General features: G+C 33.2%; 1 protein-coding gene across 7 annotated transcripts in view; it reads right to left on the bottom strand.

Annotated features, from left to right (window-relative positions):
• Nucleotides 1–16,170, bottom strand: part of SCAF8 (SR-related CTD associated factor 8) — a 176,067-nt gene that overhangs the window by 129,238 nt on the left and 30,659 nt on the right. For all 7 annotated transcript variants that reach the window (XM_045544614.1, XM_045544613.1, XM_045544612.1 and 4 more), the window contains 2 exons: nt 13,331–13,414; nt 9,336–9,380 (listed from right to left, as the gene is read on the bottom strand). In XM_045544614.1, coding sequence (XP_045400570.1) covers nt 9,336–9,380; nt 13,331–13,414 — 129 coding nt within the window. The remainder of the gene's footprint in view (nt 1–9,335; nt 9,381–13,330; nt 13,415–16,170) is intronic.

The following is a 16,170-nucleotide window of genomic DNA, read 5'->3' as shown; positions in this document are numbered from 1 at the left end:
GTGTACACATATATATTTGACTGACTTACTGGCATTTTAATTTTCCCAAGGGAGGAAATAATCTTATGTATAATACATTATTTTTTATAAATGATTATCTTAAGAGTAAGGCTGCACAGAACTTACAAGTTGCTGATAAGAGTGTTAAAAATTAACAATGAGTGATAAATAATGCAAGTAATAAACGCACTGGGTTTTTTTTAAATGCCCTTTAATTTGTAACAAAAACTGATTACAAACTCACAAAAGAATCATAAGTGTACATTATAATAAATTTGCCTTTATGACCTACTGTGAAGATTCCAAAGCTTCAAAAATATATCAGCAGTTTCAGTGGTAAGCTATAAGGCTCAAGGAAAAAGATTTCTATAGTATATCTTCAGATATACTATACATTAACATCTTGTGGGAAAGAATTTCTTCACTGGTAGGTTAGGCATTTTTGTCACATAAAATGGTTTTTAAAAAAACCACTTTTTTTTTAGTAAAATTTAATGCTTTAATTAATTTAATATTGGTAAACTTGGCTAAGTCATCAACCAGAAACTTGAGAGAAGAATCAAGACAGAAATCTGAAATGGTTTTTTTTCAATTTCCTGAAGTTCTGTCAGACTGAAAAGAATTCCTAAGACTCTCCCCAATGGCATGAGGTATTTTTACTTTGAACAATTTTTTTAAAAAGCTATATCATATTAAATTTTCATAGAGATAATACTTTCAAACTGTATGTTAGTAATTTCCAATTTCTTGTGTTACAGAGAAATAGGCTTTTTGCAGGGAGAAGTATAAGAAAGGATAGGGAAAATGCACCTTTAAATATATATGTGTGATTTTTCATTCTGTCATCCAAGTTGTTATCTACAGGCTATTATCAGTCAGGGTTGTCTGACAACCCTCTAGGTGAGCTGGACCACAAACTTAGCAATATAGAAATACACTTTACATAATGATCCTATTATTAGAATTTATGCTTCCATTTGCAACTACTAAAAGTTGATATTATTATAATTAAAAAAAAAAAAAAGAATAGCAAAAACAGGAGCATGTGGCTGTACCTGCAAAGGCAAAGCATGAATGATGCTAATGGTATGTAAGGAAGAGGGGTGTGATACCACATGAGTAATTTTTCTTTTTCTTGTACATAAAAATTTGGCTTAGGAGCTGCCAACATTTATGGGTTCCAGCAACAAAATCCCACAATTTCTAGCTTGTAGAGTTAGGCAAACTTTTATATTATGGGATAGCTTAGGTAGAAGATGCAATAAAAAGAAGTTTTTTTTGGCTCAAAGATACTTCTTTTATACTACTCCACAGAAATACAATGAACTTTATACTTATACAAAAAATAAGATATGCAAAAGAGGTAATAACATACACAGGTTAATTAGCAAATGTGATAAACCTCACTAGTACTGGGACCCGCTCTTAAAGCTTTCTCACTCACTAACTTTTAGCCATTGGTACCAAGATTTTGTTGCTATTCCTTTTTGTAGGCTATTTTTTGAATCTCCCAACCCCACCCCAAACAAACATGTTATAATGGTAAATACGATTTTCTAATTATCCATCTTCCAAAGATTCTAATACTCATATACAAAATTGTGGCCCACTTCCACCCTCATCCCTGTTTTAAAATAAAAATCACTGCTCTATCAATGGTTTTTAACATTTTGGAATCCTCAAGAGGTACACTCTCCAGGAAGTTCCCTAGTCCCTCTGAAACCTAGCCATAGATGTCAATCAACCGCATTAACTAGTTTAAAATTTAACTCTTCATTATGCCAGATAATGACAAATTTCAACAGTATATTTCTACCACAGAATTGAACTAGGCTCTAGTATTATGCCATATTACACACGGAATAATGTTACAAGAATCAAATAAATTCACTTCTATATTTAAAGTAAGTTGTTGTTGAAGAGGCAACAGAATATTTCACTGAATTATATACCAGCTAGATTCTGAATTCAGTTATACCCTCCCTATTCTACGTGGAGCAACACTGTTGATTGCTCTATTTAGTGAAACAATGTTGTTTAAGTGCCATCAACAGAGGAACATGTATCCTCAGCATCCCCAATTGGGTTTTGTAAACAGCAAACCAGTATCAGTTGATAATGTAACACTGACTACGCTAGATTATTTTTAGTTATAAAATTTACAGTTCAAAGATCCTGCCAATTAAACAACTCTAAGAAATCACTGGCAGTCTTACATACTTTCCTTAATAGTCACACAAAATGTTTCCTAGAATTTGTTTCCTTTATGTAAGATAATTACTATATACCCCATTTGAGAATCAATACTATGGGGTGCTCATAAAGCCTGAAAAGGTAGGCTAATTTACATAATATCCTCACTATGCAAAAAAAAAAAAAAAAAAACCATTACAGCCCAGACTTTCTGGGCATCCAATGTTCAAGTTTAGTAAAGGTTCAACAACCACTAAACATATATAAAGGCTGTCCAGAAAGTATTCAGCCATGTAACATGAAAAATTATGAAAATTGTGGCTGGATACTTTCCAGACAGCCCTTGTATAATACTCTTTAACTGAGCCTACAAGATCTTCACTGCTAACTTAGAACCAATCTAAATAGTATTTCTTAAGGAAACAACAGTTAAGTACATAACATAGGTCAGAGATATTACTACAAAATAGGAAGAAGAATTAAGTGAAATTTTCTTTTATTAATAGATGTCAAACACAATGTTTTTATGTTATTTTAAAACTTGTGATAACTCAAGTTTTCTTCAGAAATTCCACAACAGCAATATCCATTTCCACAACGCCTAAGCTAGAACAGGATAATATGGAATCACTAGCCCTCTCCTTTTCCTACTCAGAAGGCCTTAGTAAGGAAAAGGAAGCAAGAAATGAAAGGTTACTTTGTTTTTCATGGATAGGAAGTGTTCCTGAGAGATGGTGGGAAGGAATATGACTTCAAGTAAGAAAAAAATATTACTTCAGCTCCTCATGAAGCAAAGCTAAACAAATCCAAATTTAATACACAGCTTAGTAAAATAGCTGAGGTTGAACTAGACGTGACAATAGTAAATCTAAAGAAAACTAACAGCAGGCATAAAGCACCTTAATATTTTTTTAGTTTTGATAGCAGGGATCTGTACCAATAGAAATTCATTGTATTTGATGAGTCCTTGAGAGTTTAAAAAACATCTTGATGTTAAGTTTTAAAGCTGGCTAGAATTTAACCCTTTGAATGAAGTTGATTTGTTAATGACTTTTTAAAATAAACTTTAAGTTGGTCCAAGGGTTGTGGGTTATTGTTAAGCTGATTTAACATTGTGTCTCCCCACAATCACACTTCACTAGCAAAAATAAATAAATAAAATAAACTTTAATACTAAACAGATTATAAAAATTTAAATCCAATAATACGAAGTGTTGACAAAGATGAGGAACACCACAAATCCACACATTGCTAATGGGAATGTAAATTAGTACAACCATTATGAAACTAATTTAGCATTATCCAAGTTGAAGAAATGCATATCCTATCATCAGCAATTCCACTCCCACAGATATGCAAGCTGCACCAGGATACAGATTACCTTACATATGTATTACATTGTTCACAGCAATGCTGTTCAGAATTCCAAAAACTAGAAAACACACACACAACATGAACACTAGAATGAACAAGCTGCAGTTTATTTACATAATGGAATATATACAACAATGAATAGTAACAAATACTAGTACTCACAACAGGGAAGAATCCTAAACATACAATGTTAAGTGAAAGAACTGGGTACAAAGGAATACATATTATAGGAATCCATTATGTAAAGTTAAAAAGTACATTAAGCTACTTTACGAATTCATCTCATAAAGTAAAACTATAATACCAAGCAAGGACATGACTAACATAAATGTCAACCTATGGTTAGTCGGGTGGGGGATGTGCAAGATAAATTCAGGAAGAGACACTTGGAAGGTGTGGGCTTCAAAATTCTATTTCTTGAAATGAGTGGGAGTCACACAGGTCTTCTCTTTATAAAAATTTATCTGTATATATTGTTTTCTGCACTTTTCTGTGTATGTACATATATATTTAACAATAAAAAGAAATGCAGTTATCCCTCAGTATCCACAGGATTCCAGGGCCACCACAGATACCAAAACCCAAGGATGCTCAAGTCCCTTATATAAAATGTGCAGTGTTTGCACACCACCTACATATATCATCCCATATGCTTTAAACTATTTCTAGATTACTTCTAATACCTAATACAAGGCCTACACATCACATAATTTGCAAGGATTCAATGTAGTACTTGGCATATGGCAAATTCAAGTTTGGTACTTGGAGCTTTGTGGAATTTTTTCTTTCAAATATTTTTAATGCCAGTAGGTTGAATCCACGGATGTGGAATTCATGGATATGAAGAGCTGGCTGACTATAATTATATAAACATCCGTGCCTTCTCAAATAAAACAAAACAGGCAAAGTTTCTCCTATCATAATAAATAAAGACTGATAAGCTCAAGATATATTTGAAATGTAAACTTAAGGAGTGTAAAACTTAGAATTTATCTAAGAATATTAATTTTAAGGCAGAGGAGGAACTTTAGTAAAAACTACATATGGAAAGTGAGAATCTGGAAATAAACTCCTTTCAGACTATTTGTGCCGAGTGCCAAAATTTTTGTGTACTCCGTCTCCAAGGGTAAAAGTGTACTTGTGATAAAAGTGCACTGTTATAGGATACTGTACTTTATATGAAGGTACGTGCATATTTACATATATTAATATACATCTATACAACAAGACACCAGAGGCAAGTAAATGTAACAGCCATCTTTCAGTGTGGACTCTATCCCTCCTCTGAGAAAATATCAAAGAGCAGAAGCATAAATACACTAGAAGAAGATGATGAACTGTTTCAGCTTCGTTAAAAAATATATATCCATTACAAACTATCAACCACCTATAATGTTCATAAAACTACTCGATCAAGTTTCTGGAAAACCAAAAACTTTCATGATGGTAATCCTAAGAGTATTTAGCACAGTTTTTTCATTTATTATTTACTGAGTACATGTTTGTTACTTGAAAATCACAATAAATAAGCTACATTCCCTGCTCTTACTGATATAACAACGCAGTAGGTAATTTGCAGAAGATAGTCATAGCCGAAAACATGCAATAGTATTTTATCTATAGACCATTGTCAGAGCCTAGAAAGATAAAATTTTTTGTTGACCTTATGGCATCAGAGTAGCCAGTGCCACAGAATGGGTTTGATTAAAACAGAGCATATTGTATCAAAATAAATAGTTCTGAGTGATAATATTTAATCCTATTCTGAATCTAGTGGACAGAATTGTTTGCAGTACTCATGTAAAAGGGCAGAAGATTTTATATGGACAAAAAGAGTTGGCTAAACTCTACATATTTTTGGAACGAAGCTGAAGATTTAGCTTTTGCATTTCAAACTAGCAAATGACAACACAATGTTAGCTATCGATGGTAAAAAAGTTAGCAAATCATGAGGTCTCTGACTCTGCATAAATTTCTTTCCTTTATGATTTAGAATAACTAAGATAAGTTAGCTATTTATAATGCCAATATAGGGAGTGTTAAACAGAGCTGTTGGTTCTAAAACTTACCTTTTTATAAAATTTTCTAATAGCTATTTGTCACTCTGGCCTTTGCTTCTGTCTTATAAAAGTAACATCAGCCTATAAACTAATTTCTGGCAAAAATAATTAGGACAAAGGCCATAGGCCAGAGATTCTTTCAAGCAGTTTTTCTGGCCTACAGGATATCGACTTTATTATTAATTTTTTATTTATCACCATGACTCATTCATTACTCTATAAATCTTTCACGACTGAAACATGGAATCACAGATAACACGTTACCAAACTGCACCCATGTTTCCCCCTTACTTGCATTATTTGTTTATGGTGTGTGAAAGGAATATAAAATGGTACAGCCCCTATAAAAAAGACCCCCAAAGGCAATCACAGCAACAAAAAAAATAAATAAATGGGACCGGATTAAATTTAAAAGCTTCTGCACAACCAAGGAAACAATCAAAAGAGCAAATAGACAACCTACAGAATGGGAGAAAATATCTGCATGCTATACATCCAATTAAGGACTAATAATCAGAATCTACATAGAACTCAACCAAATCAGCAAGAAAATATCAAATAATCCCTTTAAAAAGTAGGGAAAAGACATGAACAGAAGCTTTTCAAAAGGAGATAATGGCCAAATAAACATGAAAAAATGCTCACGGTCTCTAATCATCAGGAAAATACAAATCAAAACCATAATGAGATATCACCTAACCCCAGTGAAAATGGCTTTTATCAAAAACTCCCAAAACAACAGATGACGGTGTAGACACAGAGAGAAAGGAACACTTACACACTGTTGGAAGGGATGCAAACTAGTTCAATGCCTATGGAAAGTAATTATGGAGATACCTCAAAGAACTAAAAGTAGACCTACCATTTGATCCAGCAATCCCACTACTGGATATTTACCCAAAGGAAAAAAAGACATTTTATAAAAAAGACACTTGCACTTGAGTGTTTTATAGCAGCACAATTCACAATTGCAAAGATGTGGAAACAATCCAAGTGCCCAACAATACATGAGTGGATTAATAAAATGTGGTATATGTATACCATGGAGTATTACTCAGCCACTAAAAACATGGTAAACTAATGCCTTTTGTAACAACCTGGATGGAACTGGAGACCATCCTCCTACAAGCACAGCAAGAATAGTCACTATGTAGTCACTATTAAATTGGAACTAAATGATCAGCACTCATGTGTACATATAGCAGTAAAATTCAATAGAAATCAAATGGGGGGGGTGCTGGGTTAATTCACATCTAATAGATACAATGCACACTATCTGGGTGATGGACATACTTGTAACTTTGACTCAAACTGTGCAAAAGTAATTCATGTCACCCAAACGTTTGTACCCCTGTAATATTCTGAAAGTTAAAAAAAAAAAAAAGGTACAGCCTTTCTGTAAAATAGTTTGGCGGTTTCTTATAAAATGCAGTTACTATCCACTATCCCAGAGAAATGAAAACTTACATTGAGGTAAAAAGTTGTATACAAATGTTACTATTGCTTTATTTTTAATAGCCAAAACCTGGTAATAACCCAGAAGACCTCCAATGTGTAAACGGTTAATCTGTGGCACCTTCATATCATGGAATACTACTCAGAAATAAAAAAGAAGGAACTATTGGATACATGCAACAACTTGGCTAGATCTTAAGGAACTCTGCTGAGCAAAACAAGCCAATCTCAAAAGGCCACATACTGTATGATTCCACTTATATAACATTCCTGAAATGCAGAATTATAGAAACAAAGGACAGATTAGTGACTGCCAGGCATTAGAAATGGGAGAAGCAGAAGAGTTGCATGTGGAGTATGACTACAGAAATACCATGAATCACTGTGGTGAAGGAACTATTCTGTCTCTTGACTACAACGTTTATATGAATCCATACATGTGATTAAATTGCACAGAACTAAATATGCCACATGCACATGAATACATGTAAAACTAGTAAAATATGAATAAGGTTGGTATATTAATAAGGTGACTATTATTGATGCCTTGGTTGTGATATTATGCTACAATTATACAAGATGTTACCACAGGGGAAAACTGAGTGAAGGATATATGGCAACCGTGTTTTGTTATGATTTATTCCTATTGATTCAATTACATGTGAATCTACAATTATCTCAAAATTAAAAGTTTAAAAATATACATATACAACTTATTTTAACCATTAAAAAAATCCATGGCTGAATTTCAGATTTAAGCATGTGTAGAGGCAAAGCATTTAAATCTTTCCCTAGACACTGACTTGAATCTTCAGACTGACTCTATTACAATCTTCTCACAATGGAATAACTTTGCTCACTCCAGGTCTTCCTAACATTCCGAAATTTTATTAAAATTATCCCTTACCTGAAATTAAATCAGTCAAAAAACATTTATCCACAAATTCACATTTATTCTTTAACCTCCTACTACTCAAATTGTGATTTCTGAAGGAATAGCAAAGGCATCATCTAGGAACTGTTACAAATACAGAATCGCAGGCTCCTCCACAGAGTCAGAATCTGCATTTTAACAAGATCCCCCATAATCCCTACTCATAATAAAGTTTAAGAGGCACAGCTTTAGACGTTGAAATTTTTTAAAAAGACTTTTAAAAGCTTTAGACCAATGAGATTTTCCAATCACTAACATTTTTATAGTTTGATTTACCTAAAAAAAAGCATACTTGTTATTTTACTCATGTCTTAGCTTCAATTTATTTAAACTACTTAATCTCAAAATATGTCTTACTAATACTGTACTTTAAACATTGAGAAAACAAGAATTTAAAAAAAAAAATCCTGAATTACATAAAGGTTAACTGAGCTAGTTTAGTGACACAAAAATCTCACTTTGAATCTTGTGCCCTTCTCCCAGTCAACTCTTTTTGTTCAAAAACCACACTACAACCTTGCTAAATCCTTAATATCATATACCTCTGGTTCTTAAACTGGCTCTGCTTATATCTAGGCACATGAACGTGGGCAGAATACAAACCTAAGTACAATTACAGTAAAGTAGAGGTTTCCTATAGTAACATTTTTTTAAGTTATAAGTTTTAGGTACTCCTGCCAAAAACCGTGGCATCAAAAGGGTGCTGATTAAAATACACAGGGCAAAGAACTATAATCTAGTCACTCCGACTCTGGTTACAAAAGCACTACTAAATATACACAATACAGTCATTTTCAACTTTATCTCCCTCTGCTTCCCCTGGAAAAATGGAACTGCAGGTCTACATAATAAGATGTAACAATGTTTAATGTCCTAACGGATCAGACAAAATGAAATCAGCAGAAGAGAAATGGCAGCAGCCAATATTTTCTCCATACCTTATCTAAAACGAGAGCCACTCTCTAGGTATATAGCTGAAATGATAAGTAACAATTCTCTTAAAGGCTTTACAAAGCCAAAGGTTTCTAATTCCATTAAAAATCAATCATATAGACACTATTTTTTTCAAGAGACAGATGCTTATTATGGCAATGCAAATTTGGGGGGGGGGGGGGGGGGACCCGACCTGAAAGCTATTGTTTTTATAATTATCCAAAAGGCACTTTCATTTTATTTCTTAATTACAAAATAAAATAACTGGAACCACTTCTTAACATTCCATCAAAACAACTTAAACTTGGGTTTTTGACTTAAAGAACACAGACATTAATATACAAGTACAGTATATTTAGCATACGTATGGAAAATTATATACTTACTTTCTGAATAAATTTCTCAACACTCTGTACCACATGTTTATAGAACTAAAAGAGAAAAAAAATGAATATGATTTTAAAATTAATTTGAGTAGATTAGAATTTCCTGCTAACCATAGGGTTTAACATAGCTCCAAAGGTCTATCAAAACATAACTTTTAATCAAGAATTTTCAGACAAACATTCATGTCAATCACCCCATTCATAGGCAACTAGCTGTCCCATATAATTAGCTTCTATGAAGTACATATATAGTCAGTATATCCAAAGTGTGTTACCTTACCACAGATATAAAAGAATTCTATCAAAGTCTTTATGAAAGAATACTTTGACAAATAGTTGTGTTGACAAGAAAATACTTGTCATAAGTATACTGGCAGTTGCATATTCTTAGTTTCATGGAAGGAAAAGTATAGATTTTTTGTGGTATAATTTTATCAGTTAAATCAAGGGTAGTACCAGAAAAATCAAATGACTCTGCAACAAATAGCATTAAGAAATGTATGTAAAGGAGTTATTTTCGACTCCATTTATCTTCCATTTCTCCTAGAAAATGAACTGTGGGCATATATATGGTGTAGAAATGTATAACATCCTAATGGACCAGACAAAATGACTTAGCAAAAAAGAAGTGAGCATATGGATTAAAAATTAGTAATCTGCTACTACCAATTGTAACGAAACTTAGAAGATTTAAGTTTCATAAAATATAACAGTATGAGAATAAACCTGAAAAAATGGATATTATAAATTTAACATAAAGTATTTAAAATTTGTGCCTAATAAATTTTAATACCTCAATGGCAATACCATAGTTAGCATATTTATGTTTAAAGAACTAAGTTGAATTGTGCTTCTATCTATTCTTCTCTTATCATGAATTATGCTTTTTAGGGACACTACTTTAGACTGAAGAAATACAAGAACATTCAACTAAACCGCAGCATAAAATCCAATATATATAAAACCAAAAACAGGCTCAGCATGGTGGCCCATGCCTGTGATCCCAGCACTTTGGGAAGCTGAGGCAGAAGGACTGCTTTCAGCCCATGAGTTTGAGACCAGCCTAGGCAACACAGCAAGACTCTCACTCTACAAAAAAATTTTAAAAATTAGCTGAGCATAGTAGCACATGCCGCTTGTCCTAGCTACTTGGGAGGCTGAGGCAGATGGATAGCCTGAGCCCAAGAGTTTGATGTTACAGTGAACTACGATAGTGCCACTGACTGCACTGCAGCCACGGTGACAGAGGGAGACCCCATCTCTCTCATTCATTCATTCATACATACATAAAGAAAAACATCATTAACTCAGATTCACCAAATTGAAATCTGCAAGTTTAAGTCTGGTTAAAGTTTACTTACTTTATTATAAAGTATCAGTTTACTCAACAGTTTAAGTTATCTAAGTAAAAAAGCTAAAACTACTACTTGAAGTTATTAGGCACTATATAGGCATCTAAATACTTAAAATCAATATACAAAATATTAAATAATTACATATTGAATGCATTAAACAACTCTTCTGGAAGATACTTTGACAGTGTTTTCTGCTTCTAGTTGCTATATATAATTAGAATAAAACCACTTATTAAACTTTATTCAAAGTTCGAATTCTCACAGGACTCCTTCCACAATAGGTTATCCATGAGTTTTGTTGATAGTGTACAATGTTGACAAGCACTCATTAAAGGTAATCATTTCTCTAAACGCTGATAAAAAGCAATGACTTACCTCAATATGAAACATAGTATATAAATCCAACTGAAAAGCTAGTTAAAATCTCAGGTTATGTATGTACTAAATTCAGTTTTAAATAATACAGTACTTGGGGTTGAATATGATGATTTTTTTAAAAAGAAAATTAAAAGTTAAAATAATACAGTGCTGAAAAACAACTGGTTTAGATTCTTCAAAAATGTCAACATCACAGAAAAAAAAACAGCTAGGTAAAAGAACAAATAAGTATGATGTGTGATCTTGACTGGATCCTGAAAAAGCAGGGTGCAGGGGACACCTACTAGAGTCAATACTGCAACAAATGTTGAAATATAAGGAAGAATTAGGATGAACTGTATAATAGTAAGTATATGAAAGTGAAATTTCTTGCATGTGATTTGGTGCATTATGGTTACTTAGAAAAATGTCTTTGTTCCTAGGAGATTCAAATTCAAGTATTTAAAGAATAAGTACTATTATGGATGAAGACTGAAATTAACTCTCAAATGATTCAGCCAAAAAAATGAGAATAGTGTATGGGCCTGAATGTGCACAGAAATAAAGCAAATGTAGCAAAATGTTAATAATTACCAAATTTTAAGTGAAAAATACATGATGCTTTCATAATATTTTATAACTTCTGTTTATATTTTTTCAAAATTAAAAACAGTAATAATAAATCAAAACAGTACAGTGTATCACAATAATTAAAAGTTAGACTTTTTTTTTTTACATTTACTCTACTTAGTACTTTTTTTTTTTTTTTTGAGATAGAGTCTCGTTATGTTGCCCAGGCTAGCTGTGGGCTAAAGAGACCCTCCCATATCAGCATCCTGAGCAGCTAAGACCACAGCCATGTGCTACCACACCCAAAGACGTAGGCTCTCGAGTGACAGACACCTGGATTCAAATTCTAGCTGTATTTATCCCTACCATTGCAAAGTATTTAATTTCTTAGTCCCTTCCAACATCTGAAAATAGGAAATAATGTTAGCAGCTACACCTCATTAAGTCCTTCAATAAAAAATGTATTCTTCTCAACAAGTTACGTAAAATGCATCAACTACTAATTTTCACAGAATAAAAATAATTATACGTGTTTGCATACCCTCAGATGGTCATGATCATAAGATTCAGATCATAATGCAGACTACTGTAGATAAGAAAGTGTAACAGAATAAACTTATTCTATATTGAGCTTATAGATACCCTGAAAAGTCACTTCTTTGAAGAATTTTCTGCCTTAAATGTGCTTATGTGTCACTGGAACTTATCTTCTCTTTGATTTTCTGCATGTTAAGTACAGGGATTTTAACTATAATGATGTCAGATATTTGCTACAAGTCTGAAAACTAAGCTTTGGCCATTAGAAAACTGTAAAATCAACTAATTACCTAAATTTTCTCCCAGTAACAATTACTAGTAAGTAGGAACTTGTTAAATTTAATACACTGCTGATATTCAAAAGACAACTTAAATAGCTGGTGCCTCTGGTTATGCTTAATGCTTAATTCAAAGTAGGAAAACATATCACTAAATATTCATAGGTTAATACCTACTTAGTTAGAAATAAGTACTTATTCTCAATTTTAAGAGCCCTACTAAAGCAGGGAGTCTTAGCCCTGGGGATAAGAATTTCTTGGGAAAATGGCTGTGGCTGAACTTCAAAGCGTCCTTCAGCCAAGGAAGTTTATGTAAAATTTTGTGCATATGTGTATTTCTCTGGATAGGATCCAACCTTTTCCTGAGATTTTCAGAAGTATCCATCAGTCAACAGAGGTTCAAAACTCACTGTATTAGAGCAATGGCTAAATGTCTATGGTATTTCCCCACAGTTCATATATCTTACGTACAGTGACGCCCAACTGTTTTCCTTAATGGCCCATTTTCAAATCTATAATAGATTCAGTAAGAAAAAAATTAATATATCAATATTTAGAAACCTTTTACCAACTTGTGTTTCAAGATTCTGAATAGTATGACAAATAACAGTGTTAGAAACACTCTTCTCAATATGGATATGTCCAAAATATTACCTGCCTAAGAAAGGAAAAGAAAAATTATTGCTTCAAAGTTTATGGAAAAATATTTATCAAAAGTATCTATCTCTAGGTGGGAGAGTTTGCAGGTGATAAATTTTCTTTTTTATGTTTTTCCACAATGATCATGTATTAACACTGTAAAGCACAAAAGAATATATAATCTATAAAAATTTTCCCTGATACAAAATATTAGTGTAGTATTTTCTTTTGAAACACAACAGTAAAATTTATTACTCACCTTAATAGCTTTGATGGCTGCCTTTGTAATTTGGGTCATTTTCGCTTTAGAAATGGGTGGTTTATAGTCATTCAGGGAATACAACTGATGAGAAAGAAGAACAAATTTTAAATACAGCAGAAGTGTCTCTAAGCAATTACATGAAACTATCAAACATTTCCAGTTTTATATTCTCAATAAAATCAAAATGCTGCTTTTTTTTTTTTTTCCAAAAATTGAGCTCAACATCACTAGCCACCAGGGAAATGCACATCAAAACCATAATGAGCATCAGTTAACCGTTACTTGCTTATAATAAAAAAGACAGATAACAAGTGTAAGCAACAATGTGGAGAAATTGGAACTTTTATACATTGCTGGTGGGAATGTAAAATGGTGCAGCTTTGGAAAACTGTTGGACAGTTTCCAATTTCCTCAAAAAATTAAACAGTTAATATATGACCCAGCCAACTCCACTCCTAGGTATATACCCAAGAGAACCGAGAACATATATTCAAGTAAAAATCTGTACATGAATGTTAAGTATAGCATTACTCATTCAAAATTCATAAAAAGGAAAAACAATCCAAATGTCCATCAACTAATGAATGGATAAACAAATATGCTGTATCTATTCAATGAAATATGAGCCATAAAAAGGAATGAAGTACTGAAACACACTACAACATGACTGAACCCCAAAAACATTATGCTAAGTTAAAGAAGGCAGATAAAAAAGACCACATATTATATGATTCCATTTATATGAAATATCCAGAAAAGGCAACTCTATTGGTGGTTGTCAGGGCTGAAGATGGTTGGGGAGAAACAAGGAATGACAATTAAGGAGTACAGTGTTTCTTGCTGGGATAAGGAAAATATTCTAAAATTGACTGTGGTGATGACTGCACAACTCTGTAAATATAGTAAAAACCATGCAATTGCACACTTTAAATTGGCTGATTTTATGGTACGTATCTCAATAAAAACTGCTTTTAAAAAATCAAGGGATCTAACAATAATCGCACCCATCTTTGTTTTGAAATTTCTCATGTAAGCAAAGGAAAATACTAGTGCTTAGAAAACAGTTAAAGACAAGGTGGGGGAATTAGGCAACAGACAAATAACTAAGCTTAAATGAATACTGATTAAAACTTCCAGCGTATTCACTGATGCTAAGATTTTTAACAATTATACAATATTAACTAGAAGTCTGGAAACTAAGCTTTAGCCATTAGAACACTGCAAAAACAACTTGAACAGGCTTTAAAAACAACTCAAAAAGAATCTGTTGGTTAACCAACTAGAAATTTAGGGAGTCCTCTACAGCTTTTATTCCAGCACTCCTTATAACATATCCATGACTGAATTCTATTCATGTTTATTCTTTATATCTCTGGAATTTCCTCAGTTTTCCCCATATTTTTTTCCTCTTCCTTTTCTAACCACAATGATCACAGTCTAAATTACTTTCATCTCTCACCTGGAGAATACCTAAATAAACGTGGCATGTTCTATACCACATTGAGAGCTATCTTTCCAAAACCTAATCTGATCAAGAAACTGACACCCATCCACTCCCACAACCCCCTTAGAATGGTCAATGACTTCTCACTTTTTGTATTAAAAAAACACAAAAAATCTGTATATATAAGACCTTGCCTGGTCTGAGTCCTGTCTAAGTTTCCAGCCTCATTTCACACCATGCACCCAGCTCCCTGCTGCAGACACACAATGCTCTTTTTTTCTGTTCCCGGCCACAGCACCTTTAAAATGAGGCTTATTTCCTCTATTTGGAATACTCTCCACCAGAGCCTCCCCACTATAATGTGTATTCATCCATCTTAATTAAAGCATCATCTAATGAGGAAAGGTTTCCCCATTTCCCCAACCAGATCAATATCCACCCCCCTTTTATGCTTTCATTTTATATCATTCACCTTTGAAGCATTAATTGCAGTAATCTGACATTTACTTGTATGATTATTTAACTAATATTTGATTTTTAAAAAGGATTGTCCCAGCCTGAGCAACATGGCAAGACCCTGTCTCTACAACAGAGAAATAGAAAAATTAGCTGGGCATGGTGGCATGCGCCTATAGTCCCAGCTACTCAGGAAGCTGAGGCTGGAGGATTGCTTGAGCCCAGAAGTGTGAGGTTGCAGTAAGCTATACTCTAGCTTGGGGAACAGTGAGACCCTGTCTCAAAAAAAACGGACTGTCACAGGCTGATAGTCACCAAGAGACAAAGGATGTAAGGTACTTTAATGAAATTTAAGTTAATAAAAGGTTAATTGTATACCAGCAGCTGTCCAAGCTGAAATCAATCCTGGTAGAAGTGCAAACATCCTTCTCCTTTAAGCGCTCATAGAGGTACCCATATGTTCATGATATTGCCTAACTAGGACTAGGATCCCATTGGATACTTTCTAAGAACTCTTTAAAAGATTCTTAAGCTCTTAAAGTAACTCAAATTTAGATCTCTGTCAAAGTCACAGGAAATTTTACTATTCCCTGTTTTAGAAAAATCTACATGAATGCCAGTCTTCTCATCAGGTGCAAAATAATGTTAACATAAACTACAGCGTTCACAGCAAACCATCTAAAGGAAAGGTCAATTTCCCAGAATTTCTTTGTAGGCCCGTCTAAAATTCACACCTACCCTCTCTTACTAGAGAATAAGCTCTAAGAACACAAACCCTGTCTTTTTTGTTTAGATTTTTTTTCCTTTTCTTCAAACTGTATCCTCAGTGAAAGACAGAATAGATATTTGTTAAGCACAAATTAAGATAAATATATGCAAGACACAGCAATGCATAAGCTTTGCACAGAAAGATCTGGATTGGAATTCCAACTATGTC

The sequence above is a fragment of the Lemur catta genome, chromosome 2, assembly GCF_020740605.2.
Source record: "Lemur catta isolate mLemCat1 chromosome 2, mLemCat1.pri, whole genome shotgun sequence".
Lineage (NCBI taxonomy): Eukaryota > Metazoa > Chordata > Mammalia > Primates > Lemuridae > Lemur > Lemur catta.
Note: the sequence above shows the minus strand (reverse complement) of the source record. Positions and strands in the feature narration are given on the sequence as shown.